We start from the raw sequence: 27,717 nt of genomic DNA, 5'->3' as shown, positions 1-27,717 counted from the left end.
TAACACAAAATGTATTTTCCTCTGTATTTCCAGAGTCCATAAATCCCCCAAAATATGTATTTTTCTCTGAGGAAGTACATCACAGGACAGTTCAGTGCCGAGTGTCTGTGCAGGGTTCCACAATAACAAATGAATGGTTTCCCTGTTTTGATGCCTAGGAAAGCTTGTTAATTTGCTTAGATGCAGTACCAAAGATACATTGAATAATTTTGCATACATGGAAGTACTGACTCCACAGCAGAATAGGCAGACACCAGCAAAGCAAAATGATGCTGCTAGTCCTTCTGCTTCTGTAGTACCTGTTCTGGCTTTGCCTAGTCATTTAGTGCTCCAAAACAAGCGCTCAGGATTATTAAAGCACAACTCCCCAGTGAAACCAGCAATGATGTTTTGCACTAAGTTAGCGTAGGTATAAAGCACCACACGAGCGAAATCTAGAGAAACATCTTCCATGTCTGATAAGCCTGGCACCTTTCACCACCACTAAAATTACTTCCAGCCTCCCACGCACTCCGGCTGTGCTTTACAATTAGTCCCACTAGCATCGACGAGAAAAAGCCTCCCGATGATGCTGGCAGCTGCAGCAGAGTTATCCTTCAGTACTGGGTCGCATCCTGCCTGGGCCCACCATGGCATGTTAAAGAAGAGGAACAGAAAGAGAAATGATGGTAGGGATGGGAAGACTGAGAGGCGATATTAGCAAAAGGAAGCTCCCTCAAGTGCTTTGAGTGGGTGTCTCTCACATCCCTCGGTTGCGCATGGGTTGGGTTTACATTAGGGATGGAAAGATTTATTTTAGTAAGCAGCTGTGATATCATGTACAGTCTGCAAAGAGGAAGCATAAAAATAGAGAAAGGAAGGAATATCAATATTACATAAACAATTCAGAAAAAGGCAATAGATGAAATTAAAATGTGATGAAAAAGAACAATGTGAAAAGTTAGAAAAAGCCATCATATCCTAAAATCTCGAGACATTAAAAAAGGTAAGAATGTATATTCACTGTATCAGAATTAAAAATGCAAGAAGATGCTATGGAAACAACCTGACCTGTAAAGATGGGCAGAATATATAAAACATTTTTATGATGAACTGCAAGAATCCAAAGTTGTGGCCACTGTAAGAGCAGAACAAGTTCAGAAAATTGCTCTGTGCAAAAGAGGGTGCCTGGGAGTACAGAAGGAGTGAGAGACTTACACGTAGGAGCTGTTTCCTGTCTGGAAGGAAAAAAAAAAAAAAAGGCGATTAGGTGCATCAACAGAAAAGCCTCAGGTAAGATGGAGAGGATCCATCGAACTGAGATTTCTCACAGACAATCACTCCCTGCAGAGCTCTCTGGTGAGGATGTTTATTTACTCGGCTGCCAATATGACGCTGGCTGAGCAGCGAGCCTTGTGGCAGGCGTATAACTCAGAGCAAATATTAGGAGGTTAAGTGCTGACATAAATCACGTCATGTGTGAACATTCACACCGACATCTTTTTCTTACAATTTTGCCCATGCACATACATGGCTATTCAAATTAACCAGACTGCTGTGGATTATATGACTAAAGTGTATTCAGTTCTTTTGTTGTTGTTTAAAAAAATATAAAATTATATAGTAAATCTATATCATAAGGTTTTTTCAGTTTTCATGAAAACCCCTAGGTTTTCTGAGCACAGGTAAGAACCTCGGTGTGTAAGAATATGCAGAGATAGTCCTCTCCTTAAGTAAGTGCACAAATTCAACACCCTTACCATTGCTTATAGAAAGACAGATAAATTGTCCAAATTCTCTGATAACAATTATTCACTCTCTAAAAAAATGAAGCAATTCAGAGAGCTGGCAGAGGTTGGGAATACACTACGAAACTATACTAAAGTTTTCTGCTCTGTCTAAAGCAGGTTGAGAACTGCAGGTGGTAGGTAGGTGGTGTGTCTGTAGTGTTTCAGAAAATGTGGCCAACAGGTGAACTTCAAGCACTTCTTGCCCGAACCATGCAGCCCAAAGCTGTGTTAAAAGCCCCAGCCCGAGCTGTTCCCACCTGTGTAAAGCCCCCCAGTAGTGCCGAAAGGAGAAGGGCTAGTGTCACAGCTAACAATCTGGGAGGACAAAGCCGGGCAGCCTGTCCAGGCGGGGCAGGGACTCAGCCATGAAGCCGTGGCCGCCGCCTGTCCTGCCTCCCCGCAGAGGCTGCTGCGGCTGGGGACGAGAACATCTCATCAGCGCCAGGGCTTTGAAGCACGCTGGCCGTTTGAGGCTGTGATCTGACCTACGGTGGTGCTGAGCGTGCAGTCTGGCCGTTTGGGACCAGGTCAGCAACCTGCAGGAGAGAGCTGGAGTTGAACACCCCTGGGCACCTCTGGACACCTCTCTGGCTCTGGTGTAGCCGTGTCCGCAGCACTGCAACTTTGCAGCTGTAGGAGCTGGAAAACATGGGCTCAGTCCACATCTCTGCCCAGCAGTTTTAGGCTTTACAATTTATTCCATGTGCTAAAAGAAAGTATAGGGAAAACAGAGATCATGTGCTCTCGCTTCAAGCTGTGAGCTGGAGTAAGCATTGGGTTCGGTAAGGAATCAAGCCTGAAATCTTCAGCAGCTTATTGATAAATCTTGCAAGGAAGAAAATACTTTGCAAAACCATGTGTTGAGTGAATCATCTCTATCTACTATGTAATCAGCTTAACAGGGTAATAAGAAATAGTTTTCAATTATAGAAAACAGTTGTTTGACCCTGGCAGATTTTAATTATCGAACTCTTGCAACAGCCTATCTGTAATTAAACTTCTTGTCGGCTTCCCCGGGTTTCAGGTAAGGTTGTGCATTTGTAATTTCTGTGGTGTAAGGAAGACAGCCAATATTTCGCTCCTTGAAAATGATTATCGTTTCTTAAGTTATAACACACATCCATAGCGATATCCCATGCTTCAATTCCACCGTCTTTCTGGATTGAACATTGAACTATACTAATGATTCACTGTGCTGGAATTCATCAAATTGAGGCATAATTTAAGTTCTGAATAATTTACTAGTAAGAAGTATTTTTTTTTTTTATCAGAAGAGGAAATGAACTGCAAGAAATACTACTGGGGCGTATCTAACGCACGTTTACCTCTGCATAGGAGTAGTTATTAGAGGCAGGGTAAATTGAAGTCCTGGAGCAGATGTCAGGAGGGGTGTAAGGGCAGTGCCACGGGATCAGTGTGGAGCAGCAGCGTGTGAGCCGCTGGCACACAGGAGGGCTGCGGAGCCGGTGCCTGCCCAGCAGCAAGATGATCGATAGGGCTAATCCTGTCTGTCCGATGCATCTGGTTTGCTGTGGATGTGCAAGTTAATCTGCTCCAAATTCTGCTCTCAGATCTGACCACGCAGGGCCTGCAGCAGGACCTGCGCTCGTGCGTGGTGCTCTATGAGTCTGTAATCTTAGGTGCAGGAACTTCTCCTTTTTCAATGGACTGCTGAGCATCTGCGCGAGTCCCCGTGTGGCATCTGCTGAGGGGCCTGTGCAGAGGACAGTTTGCTGCTTGGTGGAATGAGATGAACCTGACTGAAGACCCTCGTGGCCTTGTGCAGTGGCTCTTGAGCTGCTCGGGTGTTGCTCTCCTTGGGGTCACTTCTGCAGTGCGCTGTAGCCCGTTTGTTGCAGGAGTCAGCAGCAGATTAAAACCCAAAATCTTGTGATTTTGTTGCTGCTGATTTCAGCGCTTCTTGCCAGTTGCACCTCGATGCTCTCGCTGTGTACCTGTGCCAGGCTGGTCATTGGCATTGTACTGGAGAATGCAACTCGGTTTTGATTACAGATTTTGAATCTTTGCAGACCAGCTGCAGTTGCTGGGCTTTTTCTGTAAAGAATTAAAACACTCTTTTGCTGTAAAACACTGCACTGAATGTTAGAAAACGTGCTCATTTACTGTCATCTTTTCAGTCTTGAATAAAATGGATTTTTGGCAGGCTGTGACAACCCATCATGTATTTTAACTCCTGGGGATTCTCCTGTTTCATGTGTTTCTTCTTTTTACTGATTTCAGCAGCTGAATATACATTTAAGGAAGACAAAAGGAAGAGAAGGCAATAAAAGGATGTGAGATGAAAGAAGAAATGGGAGAAGATATGGAAAAGAATAAAACAGAGCGGGAGGAGAAGAAAGGAGGCTTTGAGGATCGTTAAAGGAACATGGGGGAAAGCAGAGCACGAAACAGACCACGTGGCACCTCTGGGTCTTTGTTTCCTATTACACCTTCCCTAAATAAGCCATGAATGATTTTAAAAGCAGTGTCCAGCGTCTGCTTTGGCTCACTCCCCTTTCCCAGGAGCTGCAGGTGCCCAGAAGCGCTCAGGTCTGGCCCAAGCACCTGTTGGGGACGTTGGGGAGGCTGCCAGGGAGCCGCTTTGCCGCAGCCCTGGAGGTGACCACACGTGTCCTGGTCCCGCTGCCTACACGGAGCTGTGCAGCTCACTGCCTGCCCGTCCCCCGTGCTCCGACACTTGGCTGCTGTGCTACAAAAAGCGCTCTGCAGGTGCTACGGGACTTTGCTCGGGAGCAAACATTTACATAGGAGCGATAGTGGGTGTTTTCAGTGTGAGCAGCGCATTTAGCTCAGCATGTAACAAGCAGGGCATGTGTTCCAAGCGCATGCCTGCATCCGTGTTCCCCCAAATTCCTGCACAAATCGGAAAGCCTCTGCTGCCATATCAGCGCCCCATGCAGTCCTCCCTCTTACCACTGACAGGGAAGAAGCTGACAAAAGGATGTGCTTCCCTCCATACCTACCAATATTTTCCTGTAATCATCAAGATAACTTATTATTGAAAGCCATGACACTATCCCATCCCCTTTCATTACAACAAGAAGGAGAATAAAGAAAGGTATTAAACAGGGATCCCTAAACAGGAACACCAGCTGAGAAATGTATTCCTAACATGTTCATAAACCACTTGAATAGTTGGTACAGGGGAATATACATACCATCGTGTTTTGATAGGTATTTTGTCTGACATACCCCCTGGGTGTTCCTCTTCATGTCACAGGAAGGTATTTTTTCAGGAATGCTCATCAATAGATATAGCCTGATTGTGGCAAATAATTTGGCATCGCTTCTGTTCAGAAAATGGGTTCCTCTGATGGTATCTGAATTGGTTCCAGCTCTGGCAAGTGCTCGACAAACAGAGCCCAGTGCTGTAGTTCTGTTTTAATGTTGTTTATTCATTATTTGGGTAGGGCAGATAAGGCCCTAGGGCCTGATCCAGTGCCCGCAGAAGTCAGCGAGAGACTCCACAAGCCTTTTTAGTCGCTGGAATCCTGAGCTCTGGGTCTCAGAGTCTGCAAATCTGTGCCAGGAACTTCGTCAATAACTGAAAAGCTGGAAGAAGAGCGATGAGTAAACTTCTGGACAGCCAGAAAGGAGGAAAGGGGAATGAAAGCCGGCAATAAATTCTCAGCAGAGACAAAATGTCTCCAAGTAGCTTTTGTAGATGCCGATTGAGAAGATAAGTAACCTCTGAAACTTTCAGGGAAGCACTGAGACTCTAAAGGCTTTAAGACAGAATTAAAGTTAACATCTCGGGTCTTAAATTCCATTTACTCTGCAAGTAGCGTGTAGTTCAGTCTTCTGTAAATCAACTACATTCACCCTGACTTCTTGTGGTGCTCGTAAATCCCCCAAGTTCTACTGTTCTTAGTGGTTTTATTTTTTGCTGATTTTAATGATAATTGATGGTTTACAGAAAAGTTGCTAAGAAGTTACTTTACTAATCAGATGTTTATATATTTGTTCTCAGTATTATGAAGAGAGCCAGCAACCTACTTAGATTATCCAGTGTTTTCCATGCTGAAAAAATATTGTGGTTATCTTCTTTTAAAATGTTGGATTTCTTGTTGAGGAAATCTGATAGCCAAATCTCTGGAGCTGCCCTTTGAAATATGTCAGGGATGAAATTCCAAATCTGTTAGAAAGAGCATTTGGTCCATCAGTGCCAGGTTTACGCTTGTCTGCTTTGCTGATACTTGTTACAGCACTGCCCTCTCCTCCGTTGCAGGATCGCTGTCATTCCCTGAGCAGCGCTGGATGCACAGGACAGCGTTCTGTGTATTCTGGCCTCTCGTAATGTGAATTTAATCCTTTTTGACCCACGGTGTACACACAGTGCACGGGATGACAGCTGAGAACGGGCAAAGCAGGGTGCACGCACGATTTCCTTATGACAGTTTGTAGTTGTGGGTATGGGTCTCTAACCCTCTCAGCATTCATGCAGACTGCGTAGGCAATGCCCTTTTGCCTCTTTCTCTACTCTGGACACCCCTGCTGTCTTCACTCTTTCTGTAGATCCCATTTTTTTGCTTTTTACATCTCTAGCCATTCTGTTTCCTTTCCTGTGGATTATTTCCAAGAGTCCACACCAAGAAGTGACCCCAAATTCAAGCTCAGCCCTTCACAGTGCTCAGCACAGTGAAGCCAGTACATGGGACGTCCTACAGTAAACACCCCAATCGAAACAGTTTGAGAAGGGCTGAAAACCACCAGAGACTTAGTAAGGAAATTGTTAAAACCCCTTGAACATAATTCTTTTTAAACTACAGTAAAGCCAGTACAGATCCAGCTGACAAAGCGGTAAGTTCACCTCTACTTGTCTTCCACCCCTAACCGCCTTTTTGCTGCCTGAAGTGGCTGGAGGCACAGGTTGGAGCCCCGGAAAGGCGCAGTCTTGTGGCTTTTCCTTTAAATCAGGGATTCTTCTTTGCTACAATTTCTTCCTTCTGTTATACCACAAAGAAAGTTCTTCTTGTCTTCCTAAACTTTGTGTGCCTGAGTCTCCCGAGCATGACATTAACACCCGTGTCTCTGTAATTACTTCTTAATGATTTAAGGACTTCCCATTCTCCAAATCCCAGCCTCTTTTGAGAAGTTGTAGGCAATAATTTTTAATTCAACTTTATTTTTTTCCAGGCCAGAGCTAGCCACAATTGCTTAATAAGCCTTAATGATTGTCTCATTCATAAAAGTAGACGCTAGGAACTACTGCCTTGCTCCTCTGTGGAAGTCCTCGAAGTACGTAGGAAAAAAACATGAAATATAACAGCGGAGAAGTCAACCCCTTCCTGTAGTTATAAAGATATGCACAGGAAGGTCTCAAACAGCCCTATGCATGCTTGGTTTGGTAAGAGCAGAGATACAGAGTAAAATGTCAATTATTTAGAACATCAAAAGTCAGATATTTAAAGAAATGAAACATATCTAAGTTAAAGTTTGTCTAATAATTGAGCAAGAGGAGAGTTAGGGCAGGTGAGGATCTTAATTCATTAAAACCTAGTAGTGTTTTGTTATTGTCCCTAAGTAATTTTTGAAAATGGCACTTTGAACTTACATCAGGTGCTGCAGGTGTTTCGTTGTTGTTGTTGTTGCTGTTGTCTTTTGTTTTTTGACTGCTTTATGTAACCTAGGCCCCCACTTTTTTATTTTATTTTTTTTAATTTGACTTCTATATGATTTAGATAACTTCTTTTATTTTTTTAACTTCAGTTCTTTGAGGAACACTATTGATCTTCAGTTTGACACTGGTCTTTCCAGGGCTCTAAATTAACTTCTGCTTGGATTAAGGGAATGTCTATATTTGAAATTGCATCAGCTTCAAGCATACTGTAAATTAAATCGGCATTTTGTTGTCAGACCATGCCACGAAGAGATTACTAAATCCGAACACATGCAAAATAGTTCCATATCAGTTCCTCAACATTGAGTAGAACTGGAGGATAAACTGTGAAGTGGTTCTGGAAATTAGCAACATTCCAGTGCCTGGAGATTTTTAACATTCAGATAAAACTTACTTGTAGTAATGTGTACTGGGCTGCAAGATGCTCACTCCTTGTATGTTTGTGGTATCTACACCAGAGATTTCAACCCAGTGGCACTTTAAAACAGAATATGTATATTTATCATTAGTAATTATAAGCTCTGTTTCTCTCCATCCCCTTGTTGTCCATCTCCACCTTCCTTCTGCCAGACAGGAGATTGCCTCTTGATGGAAGCCTTCCAACACCGTTACTGGTTAATAAATGGATTGTCAGGTTCTAGGGTATCTTAGCCCAGAAAAGCTCAACATCCGGACCTATATATACCTGCCACCCGTACTGCAACATGCTGCCCTCTCATTAAGTGCACAGAAAGTACTTGTAATTTTTGTAAACCAGCAGCTCTTGCCAATTTTTCTCCTGATTAGTATAATCCTTTTCTCATAATCTCTTATAATAATGTTTTATACTTCATTTATCTTACATAATTAGACCTTGGGCACTCTCACAGACTTGTTACTTTTGTTTGTTAAAGCTTTCTTCCTTCTAAGACATCAACAAACACTAAACTTGGTAAATTGTATCCAAAACGTTTTCAGGATCATGTATACGTAATGTGTATGTGTGTGTGTATCCAGCAAGAAAGAAATTCAAATCTCAAAGGTCTTTGCTCTTGTTAGCACTGTCACTATTCAAGCGATAGTCCTAGAGTTTTGGCCTCAAATCAGATTCCAGGATAAGCTTGTTTTTCTTTGTACTTCACTACTGAATTTTCCCATTTTAAACACTGAATAGAAAAACTGTCAATATTTCTTTCTAAACTGTTTTACGTTTTATTTTTTTTTTTTCCAAGAGACTGTTAGAACAGCTGGGAAAACTGCCAAGAACCTTGCTAAAGACAGTAAGAGCCGGGATTAGATCACAGGAAAACATGAAAAACCTGTAGCAGTGTCGGAACAGTGAAATAATTACTGTTGACCAGCAACTGTATCTATTAATAATAAGTTTTACAGCAGTGTGGTAAAGTTCCTCCTGATACGCAACATTATGTTTCAGTGGATAAATGCAAATGACTGCCGAAACATAATGTTGATCATTACAGTCTATGCCACTGTAAAATTGCTTCTAAAAGGCAGTATGTCTTGGAAGAGTCTCTATTGACTTCACATTTTTACAGCTGTTCCTGCAAGTTTCTCAGATGATGCCTATTAAATCAAGGATTTATAACTCTTTTATCCTCTCAGTATGTTCTCAGCAGCTCTTATGATCACCTAGAAAGTACAAAAACAGCAGGTTAATGGAAATTTTCAACGTTTTCCAATAATAAATTTGATAGGCTACGGCCATAAAATTGTGGAGTGTGCTCAGTTGTCTCAGTTGCAAGCTGGAAGCTGTGTACTCCAGTTTTATTTCATTTCTGCCTTTCTGAACTCCTGCATGCTGCCTTTCTATTCCGCAGAATTGAAATGCTGGGGATAAGATAAAATATTATAATAGGGCAGGTGTGCTTTTTTTCCTGCTTTCACAGGCAGCCGTATCATTTCTCATAAAGAATTCAGATCCTCATCTAAGTCATTAGTTCAGATAAGTCAGGTGGGTAATGGAAATAAAATTAACATCTAAACAAAGCAGAATCATCTGTAGACTACTGCGTGGACTGTTTCATCTTTGTGTGTCCAGAAGCTTTCCAAATCTGCCATTAGTGGAAAAAAATCTATGGATTTCAAGGAAATTGGACCAGGTATTTGAGGTACCAATATAAACCAACTCTGCTTGCTTCACTTGGAAGTGCTAATTAGAATGCAAAGGGCTAGGGATGCCATTCTCATGATACCGTTGACTTAATTAGGCAATAATTTCACCCTTGAAGTTTTAAGAAAATCATTAATTTTGCCCTTTAACTGTGTAGCCACAAAACTGCCGATAGCTTTGCCATTTGTATCACATCTGAAGTTCTGGAAGTTACTAACACTATTGCCTATGGGCACCAGAGTGGACTACCAACTGCTTCGTGCTCTGGTACCACTAATAAATTCAGGGGAAAAAAAGCATTTTTCCTGCCTTGCTGTCCTCCAAACTCCACCTTCACTCTGCGGTTAATTTGAATTTCACCGTTTATACCCAAAAGCAATACGCTGTCAGCCCATACCGAGTGTTCGGTGAACTGTGCAACTCCATTGTCCTGGGTGAAATCCATGAAAAAATGCGAGTGATATTTGCAAAACCTTTTGACTTCTGAGTGCTTTGAGGAGAAAATTGCTCAGCGATTTCATCGATGCTGAGGTTACTGATGATGCACCAGTTTTCTCCCCTCACTCTGTGTTGGTTCTGTCGCACTAACAGAAGCGCAAAGGACCACGAGGAGCACCTGGTTCTGTGTGGTGGCTCTCCTCAGACATCAGGTGGGAAAGCAGAAAGCTTCCGTTTCCAAATTCTCTGTGGTTTAGTGTCTCGGTTTCTTCGTACTCACACATGTGAGGGAGAATACTCAGACCTACGGTCTGATTTTTGGGTGGTCCTGTGCGGACCCAGGAGCCGGGGGCTGGATGATCCTTGCGGGCCCCTTCCAACTGGGGCTACTTTGCGGTTCTGTGGTTCAGCTAGCAGGCAGCTCCCTGGATCAAGGCGCAGCGAGCTGTGCCAAGCATTCCCTGAGAGAACCACACCGGGCCGAGGGGAGCAGGGGTTTTTACGGGGTCCCTAGCGCCAGCCCGGCCTCGGGACCCCGACCCAGCCCGGCGGCCCACCGGCGCGGCCCCTCAGCGCCACCTCAGCCCCCCGCCGGCCCCCGGCGGCTCGGAGGGGGGCTCCCCGCCGGTCCTCCCGGGCTGCCCCCGCCCCGCTGCAATGCCCCGAGCCTCCGGAGCGGGGAGGCAGCGCCGCCAGCGCCCCGCCCGCCGCCACCGCCGCTGTGCCGGGGCAGGCGCCGAGCAGGTGGCCGCGGGCAGCGGCATGTGAGCGGCCCCCGGCTGCTCCCCGCTCCCCCTCCGCAGCCAGGCGGCCGCCGGGCCCCCTCGCCTTGCCGTGTCCCCGTCCCCCCGCCGCCGGGCCGGCCGGGGGCTGAGCGCCGCGCCCCGCCGGGGGGCGGCCGTGGCGGAGGGCGGAGAGGAGGAGGAGGAGGAGGAGGAGGAGGAGGAAGGCTGCGAGGGGCCGGAGGGACGCGGGAGCACCCCCCCGCACACCCCCGCAGGATGAAAGTCACGGTGTGCTTCGGGAGGACGCGGGTGGTCGTGCCCTGCGGGGACGGGAACATGAAAGTTTTCAGCCTCATCCAGCAAGCCGTCACCCGCTACAAGAAGGCGATCGCCAAGGTGAGGGAGACGGAGGGGGGCGCGGGGAGCGGCGCCCGCGATCAATATGGCGCTTCCCGGAGCGGGGAGGGAAAAGTCCGGGCTGCCCCGCTCCGCCCTTTGTTCGCCGGTGCCCGGCGGCCAGGCGGCGGCGGCGGCCCCCGGCGGGGTGCGGTTGAGCCGCGGGGGCCGCCTCGTCCCCGGCCGGGCACGGAGGGACGCGGGGCCCCGGCGCGGTGCCGGCTCTGCCCCGGGGGCCGAGGCGCCGAGCGCGGCCGGCCGGCTGCGGGCCGGGCGCGGGGGCCGCTGGAAATCCAGCCCCAGGCTTCCCGGCCCTCCAGGCCCCGCGGGGACGGCGGCCGGGGGCAGCCCCCCGGAGGGGCCCGGGGCGGCCGGAGCGGCTCCGCGGGTGCGTGAGGCCCCGGCCTGCCGAGGGGCCGGTCCCGGCTCCCGCTTGTGCCGGCCTCCCTCAGCCCCATGTTGAAATCTCCGGCGGTGCGAGCACGCTCGGCTTGCCTTCCGCAGCAGATCTGCTGGGGCTTCTATCCCCCGTTTTTAAAAATCCTTCTTCTTTTTCTTGCACGTTGTTGTTGCAAACTTCTCAGTCAGCCGGTTTGTTGGGACGGGAAACTTAAGCAAGCTCCCTTCCCTTTTTTTCCACCTGGTTCATTCAAGTGGTGGATTAAGCTTCGCTTCCTTAGCCATTCCGGTGGTCTTCACTCAATCTGGACGTTTTGTTTTGGCAAATGCTGACTTGGAGGCTCACTGAAACCGCGCCTCGCTGCTGGAGGAGCTCTGTGAATAGTACTGACTGGTCTGAGGGGGTTCCCAGCAAAGTTTTTGAGATTGGTTTCCTTAGAGCCCTGTGTGCTGCGGGGAGAAAAGTAACCGACGTTCCCCTCACCTCCCTGCTTTATTCCTGAAGATCATGGTTTTGGAGGGAAAAACCAGGAAACGTTCTCGATACGCTTTTATTACACCTCTTGCAGCAGTTGTGTCTCTGGCTGGAAGAGGAATAAAACAGCTTGCTAGGGAATGGCTGCACACCAGCTGTTACCTGCGCGCTGCGGCGGTGCGCGCAGCGAGCTGCGTGCGCGGGTGAGGCGGTGGGCGAAAGTGCCTCTGCTTCAGGTAACAGTGAGCAGCCAAGCACGTCCCCCGGGGGAGTGTTGCGTGCTTCATCGGGGCGTTCAGATGAGGACAGCTTGCAGAATTCATTTTTAAGTGTTACGGCATTGATAAGGATTCATTATTTTGATGTCTCGTGTTCCAAACCTGTGTCCCACGGGGAGGTAGCTCGGGTGCCACTGACCTTCGTTCCTGCTTCCAGCCGTTGAATGGAGTTCGGGGATGGCGGTAAGGCCCTGCGGTGTGATGTGGAGGCTGGGAGCGACTGCAGCAGAGGGAAGGCGTGCTGGTCACCGGGAAAGGGCTCTGGTTGCAGGTGGCACGGCTTGTCCGGGAGGGCGATGGCCCACCTGTGGAAAAACAAAAATGTTATGATGTAACTCTTCTTCAAACGTGCTGGTGTATTTACTAACAAGACCATTTGCAGATGTGCGGACAGACTTGGCCTGCCCCTTGGTCCCCCGTCCCCAGAGCTCTCAATCCGGGGTTTCAAATGACATGTTTTTTTTTTTTTATTTATTAGTATTTATATGGCGGTTATGCTGTATGCCAGCGGTATGGACTTGAGGTAGTCATAATTACTGAGATTGCTTCTATTATATGGAAATAGTGTGGTTGAAAGCACAGTAAGCAGAGTCCACGGGCTTTTCTCTGAGTGCTGTATATAGGCACTGTCACACCTTGCTTTTAACTTAACTTCTGAAGCTTTTCCACAGCGATGTGTGGCAGCGAGGAGACGGCTCCTCAGTGCCTCGTGAGCAAACCCATCCTGGTGTTTCCTGTGCTTGCTGTAGCGTAACGTGGCTTCAGTGGCAGGGTTTCATAAATTGCTGTCTGTTTGTAGCACTTAGATGGTTGGTGTCTGTGCTAGTGTAGCAACTGAGCAAGTCTTTGCTTCAGAAAGAGACAGAGAGGAAACAAAGTAATTCCTGCACTGCCAGGGTAAAGGTATGTGGGCACATCTGAAGGCAGGATCTGGCAGCTGGCATCAAGCTGACACCGAGCTCTGCTTAACCACGACTGTGCTGTTAGGGAAAAAAGCGTATCTGGTGGAACATTATTCAGAATCCTTTAATTATGTTTATGGTTTTCATACTGACAGGAAAAACAGCGTTTCGCATCCTGCGAATAAAGAGCGTGCCTGCTTTATGCAGCAGTTCCTGCAGGAGAACCACTTGAAGCACGCGAGAGCTGAAGTGCCAGCTGCTCTGAGCCTGCCTCGCGCTTTGCTGTGGTTTTCAGGTTACGGTTAGCAGTAAGCTGCCCTGCCTGGGTAGCGGTGGCGAGACAGCAAGGCTTCGTGCTTGCAGGCTGCCACGAGCAAGTAACTTCAAGCTTTGACCTCGGTTCGAGTTTTCTCGACTTGGTGTTATTTAGGTTAGGTAGACGTGCTGGGAACGGAAGGAATGCGGACAAAAATAAGGAAGGTGATAGTAAGGTTCTCCTCTCTGTGAAACGTTAAGACTGTTGAAAAGCGTATGGATAGCGCACAATTTACTGCAGTTTGTTGGGGGTGCTGCTGGCTTTGCTTAGGATGCATAAATCTCAAAGCAGAAAAAATCAGTACGGATTAACACAGCTCTCAATGCTAAATCTTTAAGTACGGAACAACTTAATATGGCGGGCTGTGCTTGGGGCTTGATCCGTGCAGTGTGTACAGGAAATCTTTCTGATCCTTTGCTTTCAGTGCAGGAGAAGCTTTGTGTCTGAAGTGTGCTCCATTTTTCTTCGAGCTGTGTTTGTGGGGAAAGAAGAAGTGAAAAGAGATGTTTAAGAAGTCCAGCTGTCCAGAGTAACTGGATGTGGCCAAAATCGATCACACTCCATGAAATCTTTTTTGCACGGTGGCATACTAACGATGTTTTGTGGGGCTGGACTGGTGCAGCCTCTGGCACAGTTTCTGCAGTAAGCATTAAACGAGTACGGTTTGTTCAGGTGGCGGCTGGCCTGTGAAGTTTTAGGTGCATTTCCCAAACTCCACTCATCGGGGAGGTCAGAGGCTTTGCAGGTTTTGTGTGTTTACTTAGTTCTGCTCATGGTTTTCTGTCAGTTTTTCTGAGGACAGAAAACTGCTGGAGTAAGGTAGGAAGGAGTTTTGAGGAGAGGGATGTCAGCCACACTTGATTTTCGTATCATTAATGGAAAGAAATTGTCAGCTGCCCCAAAAGGGAACAGACAGGTAGGCGTTTGTGAAACATAGCAAATGATTGACTGTAACCTAATGTAAAAAGGTGGAAAGTTTTCCTAAAAATAACGTAAGGGTGGAATGCATCGAGTAACCTTTTGTCAAAAAGAATTGCACATCCTGTAGCTTTGGTTTAACCTGACTGCAGTCAGAGATATTTCTGATTTTTATTTTTATTTTTTGATTATTTATTTATTGGTAACTTTCTGCTGTCGCCATAACCTTTGTAGGTTTTGAGCTTTTTGAGATATAAGCATTTTACTACTTTTTCTTGCAAATGTAAATAGGCATGCATACACAATGGTAGGTACAATGTTTTCAGTTTTTTACTTTAGTGTGACGTGTTTGTGTGACGTATATGAGCACAGTAAACAAGAATATGAATTGGGAATTCATAGTTTTTTGGATTTATAAATTGTTCAGTCTCCCATTCGGTTCCTGCAGGGATTGTTCAGGCTCTTTGTGATTGTTCAGTCTGATGTGCTGTGGGTCATGAGCCTGCGGTAGTGTCCACAGACCGTGAGCCTGCGGTAGTGCTCGTAGGCTCTGCGTGTAACACCAGTGCTCTAGGAGAACTAAGAAAATTAACCAAAACTCCAGAGGAAACAAAAATATTTTAGGAGACCTCTTCTGAGAGTCCTTTCCCCTCAGCCTCACCAAAAGGTTGTGGGAGATTAAATGTTGGAGGGATTGCGATACCGTGGGGAACAATGCTTGAATTGTTAATTTAGAAACCGCAGTGCGTTAATGTTTGTTAGAAGTAATTGTAATCTGTTCCTTGATAGCATTTGAAGGCAGCTGCTGATACGGGACCGGAACTCAAAAAAAAGTTGGTCGTGTAAGCAAAGGTAACAAGTGTCAAATGCCGCCCAAAGTTTGGAGCTCCACCTCGTTGGTAGATCTGAAATTCATTGGCAGGGAAGCGTGAGGGGAAGGTTGTAGTCTTAGGGAAAGTGCGACGCACTTCTCTTCTCTTCTTGAATTTTTTTTTTGTTCCAGTGCCAGCTGAACAGGACTTCTCAGAACAATTATTTGCTTAAAAACCAGCTGCCAAGCAGCAGGCTGCCTTGCAGATGCAGTGACAACTTTCATGCCTCTCATGTTCAGTGGAGCAAACAATTTTACGTTTGCTCGTGAGCATGTCGTGAGGGATGGTTTTTATGTACTATTACATGGTGGAGAGCACGCAGGAGCGGGTCACTATGAAAATTTACTGATTTTATGTGTACTTTGTATTGATCTCAGTGTTTTCCCTGCTTAAGACTGTCCGCTAGGTTTTGGGCGCATGCGCAGCTGGCTCCTCCAGGGACACTCCGTTGCAGTCACAGTGAAAACGCTTACAGGCACTAATGGCGTAAATGACATGTAGCCTAGCAGGGACTTTTGTTTTTAAATTTGACTTCTTTTTGATACCTTTCTAAATCTTGAGACTGTTTTAAGTAGAAAGAAGCATTACAGGCTATTTCCAGAATGTGCACGAACCTTCTCCACCCCAAAAAGGTCCATGACACAAACCTGAAAAAACCCCCTCACCCCTGCTGCTCAGCTGACCGTTGACTTCCAGCTGACAGCGTGGGGATGCAGTCTCTTTGCTCCTGCTGTGGTATGTGCCGGCTGGCACTGAAATGCTGTACGTGAGCTCAGCCAGGAGAGCCCTGGCTCCCCGCAGGGCATTTTCTGGAGCCAGCTCTCGGCCTCGTTGCTGATGTTGTGCTCCAGGCAGTGGTGGTGAAACCCGGATGACTGGTACCTCGCTCAGCTGCGGCCTGGTGAGAGCTACAGACAGCGGGGGAGAGCTGCTGGTTTAAGAAGGAAAAGTGCTGCAATGGGTTCCTGCGTTGCATGAGAAGCTGCAGGGTAGAGGTAGGGCTCAGCCCGCAGGCGTGGTGGTGGCCCCGTGGGTCCCTTGCACCCGGACCTTGCTGTGCAGAAACGCCGAGCCCACAGGACAGGAGACTGCTCTGCAAGCCGGGCACGAAAGCTGGACAGCTTGCAAGTCCTTCAGCTTGGGAAATATTTTCAGTGGAGGGTATGTGTGGTATTACTTTGTTTTGCTTATGTGAGCAATACGTATCTGTAGCTGGACGGCGTGTGTCATCGCTTTAGGTTCAGCGTTACGTGGTTTGTCAATATTTAAGCATCGCTCGCTGATGACAGAAGTGGATTGTACGTTTGTGGAAGAGCCTTGCGAGTGATTTCACTACGAGCAGAAGCGCTGTTGGGCTGCCGAGCCCGGTGCCTGCTGCTCCGTGGAAGAAGTTGTGGAAGTCTGTGAAAGCGCTCAGCACGTTACGTGAGTGGTTCCCGTCTGTAATTTGAGGTTTAGGGAGCTGCCAGCCTTTCTTGTCTCGGGCGATAGCCTCGACCAGTGGAAAACCATCTGACTCTCATAGTTTCTTGCACTTCGGCTTCAGTTCTAATGGTTGCAGATGTTTTAGCTGGGTTATAAAAACACCATTGGAAGTAACACTTTCTCAGTTGTACCAGACTATGACATCTTTTGGTCGTGGCGCATTTAATCTGGTAAAATAAGGTGGAGTAAATGGGGGAGAAACGTTGACGATATTAGTTATACAGAATATGGCTCATGTAGCTTTAAAACAATTTCCTGGTTCTTCAAAGGAAAACAAACCTTTTCATCCCAGCAGAAATTGAATGGATAAAACATGCAACAATGCTGAACCGATGCTTATGTATATTGAAAATAAAGTGGAATTCTTCTAACATAAATCCAGAGCATAGCACAGATGTTCTCACTCAGAAATGTTTTGTGAGCAGTAAGAAAATAAAAAGTGGAGCAAAAAAAGTATTAAAAAAAATCAGCAAGATACGTTAGAGCATCTGTGTTTTTTGTTTCCCTTTTAATATACAGTATATATTTTCCTTGTTTCTTTGAGGTCATTTTACTGTAATGCTCAGCAAATCTGGTGCTGGAAGACAGATGAAAAAAATCCAGCAAACCAAACCGCCTTTGAGGGAAGTTACATAATCCAGTGGAACTGCTCAAAAACGAGAAAGAAAAAATGAATACTCGAGAGCTAGCAAGCACAGATGTACACAGCACTTGTCAGAAGGACTGATACTGCTAGTGAAAGGGAAATGAGTCAAATTCTGAAATCAGGAAAAAGTCATTTTAAATAAAGAGAGGCCAAGATGGTGCTTTCGTTCTTCAAATAATCACATTCATTTTGCTTGTTGTAGCAGTGTCACATTGTTTTCAACCGGTAGCTTTAGCTATTTTCTCAAATTGGTTCCAGGTATTTGTTAAATCAGAGATAATTTTTATAATTATTTTGCTGCACTTAGTCTATTTTTTTCTTAAGCAGGTAGCAGGTACGTGAGGGTGACGTATGTTCCACTTCAGTTTCTCGTTGTGGAGCGATCGGAACGTAGTAACGCAGTTAGACCTAAACAAAAGGCGAAATGCCTCCCGACTGAAAACTCTTGGACGAGTTCCCGTTTGCTCTATTTGCATGTAGGCCTGCTGGAAACGTGCACGGGAGTTTTCCCTGTCTGGCTGGAGGTGCAGTGCCTGGCCTCTCTGGTTCGCCGTCTGCAGTGCCCAGTAAGCGCCCGTGGCTTGAGGAAGCGTTGATGCAGAGGGCCTTTGGACCCGAACTCGGTTCCCTGAGTGCCGTGCGAGGCGAGGGGCTTCACCAGGCACGCACCCCAGCAAAAGCACCTGCGTTGATGAGGTGCGGGGGCTGTTGATTTCACTGAATTACAGCCAAATGGATGGTGCGCCGTGTCTCAGGGCTCAGGTTGCCGACGGAAGGGAAAATTAACCAAGGCCAAATATGTCTGAGCGCGGGGGGCGCGCTGCGGCGTCCCGCAGAGCTGGCCCTGGGCTGCTGCCGCGTCCCTGCTGCGTGCTGAGAGCCCCAGGCCCGCCTGCAGGCTCCTGTGTGCAGCACGGGGCTCGTCCGGCCTCCCCGCCGTCCCGCCTGCCTCGTCGGGACTTCTGTGGTAAGGAGACTGGGCTGGCAGAAGGAGAAGGACTGGGGAGAGGAACGGGCTCCTGGAGGGGAGGAATAAAAGCATGGGATGGCCCTAGAGACTGGCAAAGGGAAAAAGCTTTCGGGGCAATGGTAAGTGGATGCAACTCCTGGTACTGTTTCATTCACACAAGGGAAATGGGAGCTTGTGTGGCAGCAAGGCCATGAGTCACACACTGACAAATAAAAGGAGCTGAAGGTAGGAAGGAACTGGTTAACTCAGAGGTAAGCAGTCGATTTAGGAAGTGGATTAAAAATATGTCTTCAGTGACACCACAGCTGTCGTTCAAAGGGCTTTTTTTAAAAAAAAAAAGAAACCTGGGGAATTTATTCTAGCAACTTTTCCCTTTTGTGCTAATAGGTGTACTGAAAGTAGTGAATCTCTGACTTGGTAGGGAAAATAGACACCATTTTGGAGAAGTGATGTCACATTTTTGGACATACTTTCCACATTCTCTCACGCTCAGCCTGCTGCTGATGCAGCGAGATTCAGAGCCCTTTGCAGGAGGAGCGAGCTGGTACATCGTTAGCAGTTTTCTTTTTAAGTGGCCACGTTTATAGGATTTCTGTTCCGGGTATGCATGTCGTTACTGAACCAGAGACTCAGATGGGAATTTAAAATGTTTCTGGTATTCTTGCTGAATTACTAATGGGAGAAAGAAAGTTACGTGGGTATGAAATGTTTTAAATGGAGATAGGACTTGGGAGTGTCTGTATATTTGTGTGCGCACCCACTTAGGTGTTTTCATTTGTTTGAAGAAATTAAGCCGCACTTACTAAATGAAAAAGTAGTTTCACCTTACCCCATCTTTTTTGCATGTGCTTTCAAAGTTCTTGAGTTACTCTGTATTCCCCTAGGCAAGGGCCACAAAGTTTTTTCTTCCCTATTAAATGTCAGAAGCAATATCCTACTTGTGAGAAACTTGCAGAGATGCACCTCTTTGTGCGTGTAACGAGAAGCGCTACTTTGTTCCAGTTCTCAGGATCTTCCTGAGGAGAAGTTTGTGAAATACGGAAGAAATGCAGGCATGCTGGAGTGTCTCTGAGATGACTCTGATGTTGCCCTAACATATTAAGTGGCAGCTTAAAAAATAAATTGGAGCTTCAGAACTTTTAGCTTCTTTAATAAACCGCTAAATGGAGCAACAGGGCTCGATTTAATTTGTTTTCCCCAACCTGTTGCACCGAATGTTATTTGCCTTTTTTTAAGCGTGCATTTGTTTGTGCTGTCCCTTTCTGAGGCTGATTGCCCGCAGCCGAGCGCGGGGGGAAGGCGGGCAGCCTCCCCTGGCCAGGGAGCCTTCGGCCTGCGTGCTGCCACCGAGGATGAGGAGCAAAAGCATTTAACCCGTCTCAAAGCTGGTCCCATCTCTTGGCAGCGCCGTGCTGCTGGAGAAACTGTTAGCCCGAAGTAAGCCCTTTCTTTGCCGAAAGTCAAAAACATCGCGCAGCGGTAATAATGCGGCTGGTTGGAGAACAGTCATCTCCGTACCTCTCATTTGTTGGGTTAAACGTCTGTCTGAGTACAGAGCAGCGGGGGCTGAGGTAAGGCGAGGAATTGTGCCGCGGTACGAGGAGGCGACGGGAGCCCTGCCCGACGGGCCCTGCCACGCAGCCTGGCCGCGCAGAGCTCTGGAAACGCCTCGCCTGCGCCCAGCTTCCCGCTTGGCTCTCCGTGAACGCTCCTCCGAGGCATGTGCCGGAGGCTGGGCGCTCCGACGGCGCGTTGGGCGCGGATGGAGGTGAGGGTGTGTCCCCGGGGATTTGGTTGTCGCGCTGGCGAAGGTGTTGCTGCGCCGTAGGGCCAAGGGGAGCGGGGGCAGAGGGGAGGAAGAGCCCCAGCACGGGGGGCTCCCCGTTGTCCTCAGGTGGAGGGCCCTCCCTGCCGGTGGGGCAGGGTGTCATTTCCCAATCCTATACCGAATATCATTTTTTTCTTTTTTTTGGCATTAAGAATACTAATTTGAGAAGATCAGTATTTCCTGCTCTCGCTGAATTTTCTTTACAGCAGCTTTTGTTGCTTCTTCTAGTTTTTCTTCATAAAACCCAGCACAAATAGACAGTGCCTATTATAGTTCTGGAAAGTCCAAACTAAGAAATCACAAGAAAAGGTGGACTAGACTAAATAAATAGAGCTTTTAAATGTGTTGCCTGTCAGTGTGGGCTTTGTGTTGTAAAGCAGCCAATGAACAGGATTTTAAAAATCTGTAACTTTGTGCATGCAAAATGCTTGTATGTTCAATTGTTGCTTTAAAAAATAAAAAAGGTAAAAGCCTTCTAAGTGTTTTAGACTTATCCAACCTGGTCGAAAAAGAAAATATTATGCCCTGTATGTAAAACAGGGTATTGAGCTTGTTGTATTAGGCAATGGAGCGGTCTCACCGCGTGTCCAGCAATCACTCCAGAGCATAATGCTTCGGTAAACTAGAACCAGATGTTGATGTGTGAAATGTTATTGTATTCAGGGTCTTGCAAACCTCCCCTTTATTGTTAGAGATGTCTGAAGTAAATTCCCGATGCCCCTTTCGTTGTGTCGGCCTTGCCCCAGAGCGGTTGGTGCTGGCTGGAAGCCCCCGTGCCGAGCTGGGGGCCGCAGGTAACCCGTGTCCGGCATCGCATCCGCTGGGGCTGAGGAAACACCGACCTGGCAAGGCCTGGCCCTGCTCTCCCCGGAGCAGAGGCATCGTTGCTGGGTGGAATTCCCTAGCTGGAGAACGACAGCAGCAGCGAAGGAGAGCTTTTTTTATAAGAAAAGCTAATTTGTGCTGAGTTAAGTATTCTTTTGATATTTGAATATGGAGTAATTAGCTTGGATGTACTGCTGTTTACCCTTTAGGATTTGGAGAAGCCTAAACAGGCTGCTGAAGGGAACTGTATCGTAAATCTACTTCTGAAACGGATTTGGCAATCGCGTGCTTCAGGCTGAGACCAAATCTGCTTTTTGTGGTGTTTCCCTGGTGGGCAGCGACTGCTGGGAGGAGTGTGGGGCCGTGTGGTTGGGGAAAGTCTGGTACCAGGAGATCTGGTGGACCCACCTGGGAGTCCCCCTTCTAAAAATGCTCTCAAGGTGGGCGTGTAATTGCTTATGCATGGATGCTACTCCTCTGGCTTAAAAAAAAAAAAAAAAAAAAAAGAAAAATCTGTAGTTCAGTATTTACCATAGGCAGCTACTGTACTGGAGAGCACTTTGTAGGAAATGGTTTATTTTGTTCTAAATTACTTCCACTTCGTAATTTGGTACTTGCTCGGTCTCATAGTGGGACAAAGTAAAAAGAAGGATGTTTTTCCTTGTTCTGTCTGAGAGTTATGATTTCAGATCCAAAATATTTTAATATTCGCTAATTCTGTAAAAGGTATGTTGTGTTTTATAGGTGGCCTGTGTTTTGCTTTCTTCGACCACGTATTATGTCTGCGATTAGACAGTTATAAAGGCTGCCCTAACTCTAGATGCTTTCACAATTTGCTTCTGCTTTGGTGTGTCAGTGCTTTGTTGCCTTCTGAAAGGCGTTGGTTCCAAAGGTTAGTGAATGCCAAAGGTGTTGTAAGCAGGGACACAATAAAAACACAATTTTTCTTGATTGCTTTTGGAGATTAAAGTTGTATGTAATATTGAAATCAAAAAAAATAGTTTTTCTGTAATGAATTATGTTTCAGATGCGTGCCATATATATTTAATCCAGAATTTTTCTGTCATTTGTTTTCCAAAAAGTGTGTTGTTCCTTTCTGAACTCGAGTGCAGAGCAAATAATAATTCACTTTGTTGTTTTGCATTATTCTGCAACATAAACTAAAAGCTGACATAGGAAGCAGAGCTCTGAAATGGAACAGTTTATTATAAATAAATCTCTTTCACCTGATGCTCTGGCTCGACAGTGGGCTTTCAGTGCAGACCGTGCAGCTTCAGATTTGTCGGCTGTGCCTACAGCTGGTGAGCAGGAGGAGCTGAGCTTCGCAGAGCCATCTCGTGCCGCTCTGGCCATCTCGTGCCCTCCCGAACATCTCTGGCAAAGAGGAGCCAGCCCCTTGCTGTTCACCTCCTCGCTTTGCTGCCTGTGGAGCGGTGTCCTGGGTGGTCCGGAGCATCTGGATCAAAGACCTGCCGGTGGCTGAGTTCAGATTTCTCAGAAATTGCCTGCTGATGATGGCAACAGAAGGATGTACTTTTTTTTTCCTCGTAATGTTTTTCAACGTGCAGCTCTTCTGTGTATAAATTATAGCGTGCGTGGGAAGGAGAGCATGTTGGAAATTGGTACCTAGAGCAGGCAAACAACATGGGCTTACGTCTGTCCTGCAGAAGCTGAGGAAATTCAGAATCAAACCCTGATGTCCGATGACAACATTTCTTCCACCTGTTTGAACTACAAAGCTCCCCCCTCCCTCCCTCTGAAGAAGCAGGCCTAAAATCCAACGAGAGATGTAAAAGCAAAGCAGTGGAGTCCTCCCCCTGGATCTTGCATCTTCATAAATAATTCGTTCTGCAGACCGAATCGTTACTCCTGCTGCCAGGCTCCTTCAGAAAGCCGCAGCCTTGCAGCCGAGCTCTCCTCGTGCCTGGCGGTGACGCGGCAGCACAGGGCACATCTCAGGGCTCCTCGGCCCTGCTGCTCGCCCAGGGCCATTAAATGGAGAAGTGAGAAACAAAAAACACTGGAGTCATTTTGAAAGAAATGTAATGTAAATACACAGAAGGAAAAAAGTGGAACTGATAAAAGTTACTCCTTTATTTATTTATTTTAAAGCCTGGATTTTAATGCATGCTATGCTCAGTATAGGAGAACTCCACTGATTAAAACTCCAGGTCTGTGTTTTATTATTTGTTAGGTCACTTCAATGATGACAATTGCATTTAGCTGGCTTTTTGTACCACTTTTAAAGTAGCCTTTATAGCTGTGTACTGTCATAGGACTTGCCCCTCTGGGAAGCCTTTGGAACTCGGTTAGCAAAACCCTCTTGAAATTAAAATGTTTAAAAGCATGGAGGCTTTTTGTCTTTGTGTCTTTACACCTTCATCCTGGTCATTGCTGTGGGCTTCAATTTCCAGATCTGCATCTACACTTACTGCTGAGCTGTGCTTGCTTTGTGCAGGACAGGCACCAGCACCATTACTGCGAGGTGACTGACCCGCAGCGAGGTTGTGCTGCCGCGGCGTACTGCTCTCTAGGAGCTTCCTGGCTTTTATAGCTTGCTCGCCTTATGGGATGAACTGCTTCAAGTTACCTTGATGGTTAACGTGGAGGTAAGGGTATGCATGCAGGCTGTACAAGCTGTTGGTAAACACCAAACGCTTTGCATCCCTACTCAGAGTTAAAAGGCTCCCTACCTTGTGTGCAGCTCTGAAAGCAGCGTCTTCGGAGAAGTTTAATGGGACTTTGCACTATTGAAGTTAGTGATAGGTGCTTTTTTTTTGGGTGAAAATTATTCCATTTTGACAAATGTCCAAGTGCAAACAAACTTCAGGGGTAGAGAGATGCAGGAAACGGGGGAGCCTATAAATGGTGTGGTTAGGATTCAAGAAAACACCTGCAGTGTCTTTCGGCTCATTTCAGAGGCATTGGTTGAATCCTGTGGGGAAGATGTAGGAAATACCTACTTAGCCTTGCTCCACCAGTGCTGCGGTTTGAGAGGGGAGAGGTATCTGTCGGCGCCCCGTTGTGTCAGGTGTGAAAGGGGAGCGCAGAGCAGGGCCGGGCTCTCCCGGAGGAGCCGAGTGCTCGCACAGATGGAGGCGCTTCCCCGGGGAGCGCCGGTCCTCTCACAGCGGCACCGTGCTAATTGCAGCAATCGGTGCTTGTACAGCGTCCGGCTGTGGTTTTTCTCCTCAGCTTTGTGTTACCTTAGGAAAGAGGGAAGTACTTCGCTGTACCCGTTGTCCGTGCTGCAGCAAATCCGTGATGTACCCACTGGTTACAACCGCGCGTTGTATCCCAGCTAGCTTCAATCTGAGTAGTTTGGGGTGAAACACAGAAACAGGTGAGCTTCAGCAGCGTGTGCAGTCGCCTTGTGCCTGTGGTGCTGGGCTTTCAGTGCAGTTTTATTGAAACGAAGTACGCCGTGCTGCATACACAGCAGCCAAACCTCTGTGTCGCAGGTGCAGCAGCGCGTCCGCTGCTGTCTGCAGCTCTCACAGCGCTGGGCCATCTGGCAGCCCGGCCTCTGAGACCCTGCCTCCACCTGCAGCACAGCAGCAACGGGGAAAACGTGGTGTAGGGGAAAACGTGGTGCAGGGGGTACGTGGGAGCCTGGCTGAGGGTAACCGCGGATATTCCTCGTGTACCAGCGGGCGGCCGTGCAGCCGCGTCCTGCGCAGCGGGCAGGGACATCGGCCGCGGTAGTGTGAGCCTGCGGAAATCTGGAAGCACTTCTCAGAGACAAGGGGAGTCCTCCTTTCTGCCTTGGTGAAACGGTATCAAGGAACTGCACCCATGGGCATGCAGCGGATCAGCGGAGAGAGGGAGAGAGTGTAAATATTTACAGCCGTGCCTCCCTCTTGTGTGGAGCGTGCGGGCTCGGAAAACGTGATTGCTCTTCAGCACCTTCTCCTCTTAATTTGGTAATTTCCTTCTGTGCCTTGCTGCCTTCTCCCTTCAGAAAGCAAATCCACGAAAAAATGTCACAGTGTTTGTCAAGTACATAATTAACCCACTGAGCAAACGGGGGAAGCGAGGCACAGAAGGTCGCTGGCTTGTCCAGGACCACACAGGCGGCTCAGCACCGAGCTGGAAATAAAGCACTGACCCGCTGACTCCTTAACCGCAAGTCTATCTTTCCCCTCTAGTAAGGATGTGGTAAAATACGGCTGCATTTAATCCTTCTGCTCCTCAGCAGTTTAGCCTCTCTATGAAAAGACACGCCATGCTTCGCCAGGCTGAAAAGGGAATATCTGGTGGTAATTGCCTGTTGAAAAGAAAGTATCTTCCTCTCAGGAAAGCGTGGGCTCTGTCGTGTTAAACTGCTTAATTACTGTTTCTTATGTGATTTATTTCACCGATCTCAATTTACTCATACTGTGGTTGAAACTTTTAGACGGTAATCCGTACTTGGCACCGAGGATGTTGATTCCAATATTGCACGCTTGGTGAAATGGTTGTAACTTTGAAATAAAGCAAAGGCTTATGTTTCACTTAAATCCATTCAGATAGCTATATTAATGGAAATCGATTTTTTTTTTTTTTTTTTTTTAGAGCTAGGTGCCATAAGGAGATGCATCAGTGATGTATTTGGCTGAAATATGAGAAATTTAGAGGAGGGAGAATATTGGTCCATGCTGGTGAAACTTAAGTCTGTTTTTTCCCTCATTAAAGTGCTGTAACTTTCTTTTAATGCTGAAGTGTCGCAAGTAAGGTGGTCTGAAGTAGGCAGTAAGTGCTCTAATGTTCAGCTGATGCTGGTAAGAAAAGCTGCCGGGTCAAAAGGCAAGTACCCGAGTGAAAGACTCGTCTGCATGCCTACGTGTTCCTTTTAGATTGATGGGGTTAATTGCCATGCTCTCAGCTTTGCTTGTGCACTACTGTGCTACTGATGCTGACTGAAAAGGAGCTCAGCCTACCACAACTTTTTAATCCCCTCTGCATGCCGCGCAGAAGAAAGCATGTTTTCCCCTTGTAAATGTAAGTTTTTGTGATTCTAATGTCATATCGGGCCACTTTATAGCGCCACGTACTTCTCTATGTTAGGGGTAAGGAAACACGTAGAGCTGGAGTAGGACTGTGTTTGCTATCGTATGTATTAAATAATGATAATACTAAGCCCTGAAAATTGAGATATTACAGATTATAATTTCACCCTAAAACAGCTTATAAAATGACTGCTTTGAGTTTAGTAAGCAGTCATTTATTCTTTTGTGTTTTGAAAAGCGTGCTACGGCACAACTGCAGTTCATTATTCTGCTTTTGTTGAGGACTTCAGGTTCTGTCAGCAGCTGACATAGCCGCCGCGTTATCGCCAGCGTTTTGGAAAAACGCAGCTGGTGGGCTATGCAAATGGACACATTTACTAAACAATTTTAGATGGCATTATAACCATTGTTCATCTCGTGCCTCTAGATGATTTATTTTCAAGTGACTGTGTATGCCTGTGACAAGCACGCTGCTATTAGGCATAAGGACACACAATGCGAAGTAATTTCCTGAAACTGGATAGCCGGAGAGATATCCACAAAACCTATTAACAAATATCTGTAATGATTTGCATGTATTATTTTGTGTCTCTTCCTTGTTGTGGCGTATTCCTCTCATTCTAGACATATTTCTTCATTAGAAAGCCCCTGAGAAAGTGCAGGCTGCTTGGATTTAGATTTAACCATTTGTGAAGTTCACTGTGCTGCTGCTTGGCTTTCTTCTCTCCTCAGCCTTCTCTGCCTTTGGAAACAGAGCTATTTCTCACCTGTGCAATGCATTGCCATTACCAGCTTCTTCATCAAAATTAATTCCATCTACTAGTTTACACCCTCTATTTTTTTTCTCTGTATCTTGCAATTGATAGTTATATGACAACATCCACTTCCCTCATATGAGCTATACGTGTGTCAAAGGCTCTGGTTTAGAGAGTTTCCTGGTTCTCACGCCTTACTGACTACATAACATGGAGGGAAATCAGAAAGCAGCATCTCATTTGTGGTCATTGCTTCATCTGCTTTGTCCTCCAGTAGAAGAAAAGAGGAGATAGTCTGCAGATGGTTATAAATGATGTATAAACTTCTCTTCCTTTACTCTGCCACACACACATACATTTTTAGTCTGTCTTGGGGCTTCTTTTTTGCTGTCCTAGAATAAGGCTATTCACGATACCAGGACAGTAATCAAGGAATTCTGCGCAGCTCTCTTAATCTTGCATGCTGATTACACAAGCCGTTCCCGAAGGCATGCAGTACCAAACCAAAAGGGGTGCTTGGTGTGCAGCAATGATGATGGCAGCGTGCTCTCTGTCTGGGTGCTGTCGTGCTCTTAGAACCGTGCTGTTCTCATACATGTGGTCTGGCCGTATGAGGAGGATACAGGTGGCCAGGTGTTCACCTACCTGCAGGACTGTCATGGGATTCCTGCAAATGCTACAGAGGCAGGATTCCCAACAAGAAGTTGAGTTGTATTGCACACAATGGAAGTGCTGGGCATGGTGATCAGTGCACGTGTGGTGGTAGCAGGTTCATTTCTGTTTGCCCACTGCCTGTAGTTTGTGAGTGGGATATGTTTGCAAGTGGAGACTGTTCTGGTAGTGGTTTAAAAGGATATTCCTCTGTCTGTTTTAATGTTGTAGCCCAGGATATATTTATCTTGAGTTTGTACACCATTAAATAAACCCAGTTTAAACTTTTAACAGCTAGTGAAACTTTCTTTCACTTACCTGCTTTAACAA

General features: G+C 46.7%; 1 protein-coding gene across 11 annotated transcripts in view; it reads left to right on the top strand.

The window, feature by feature from the left end:
* Positions 1–10,648: 10,648 nt before the first annotated feature.
* PARD3 (par-3 family cell polarity regulator) overlaps positions 10,649–27,717 on the top strand; it is a 448,908-nt gene continuing 431,839 nt past the window's right edge. For 9 of the 11 annotated variants that reach the window (XM_083826068.1, XM_083826067.1, XM_083826066.1 and 6 more), the window contains exon 1: positions 10,649–11,079. In XM_083826068.1, the coding sequence (XP_083682194.1) occupies positions 10,960–11,079 (120 nt within the window). In that variant the 5' untranslated portion in view covers positions 10,649–10,959. The remainder of the gene's footprint in view (positions 11,080–27,717) is intronic. The other 2 variants (XM_083826061.1, XM_083826059.1) reach the window with 1 other exon arrangement.

Source organism: Anser anser (assembly GCF_964211835.1).
Source record: "Anser anser genome assembly, chromosome: 2".
Lineage (NCBI taxonomy): Eukaryota > Metazoa > Chordata > Aves > Anseriformes > Anatidae > Anser > Anser anser.
This window is presented reverse-complemented; position numbering and strand designations above follow the sequence as displayed.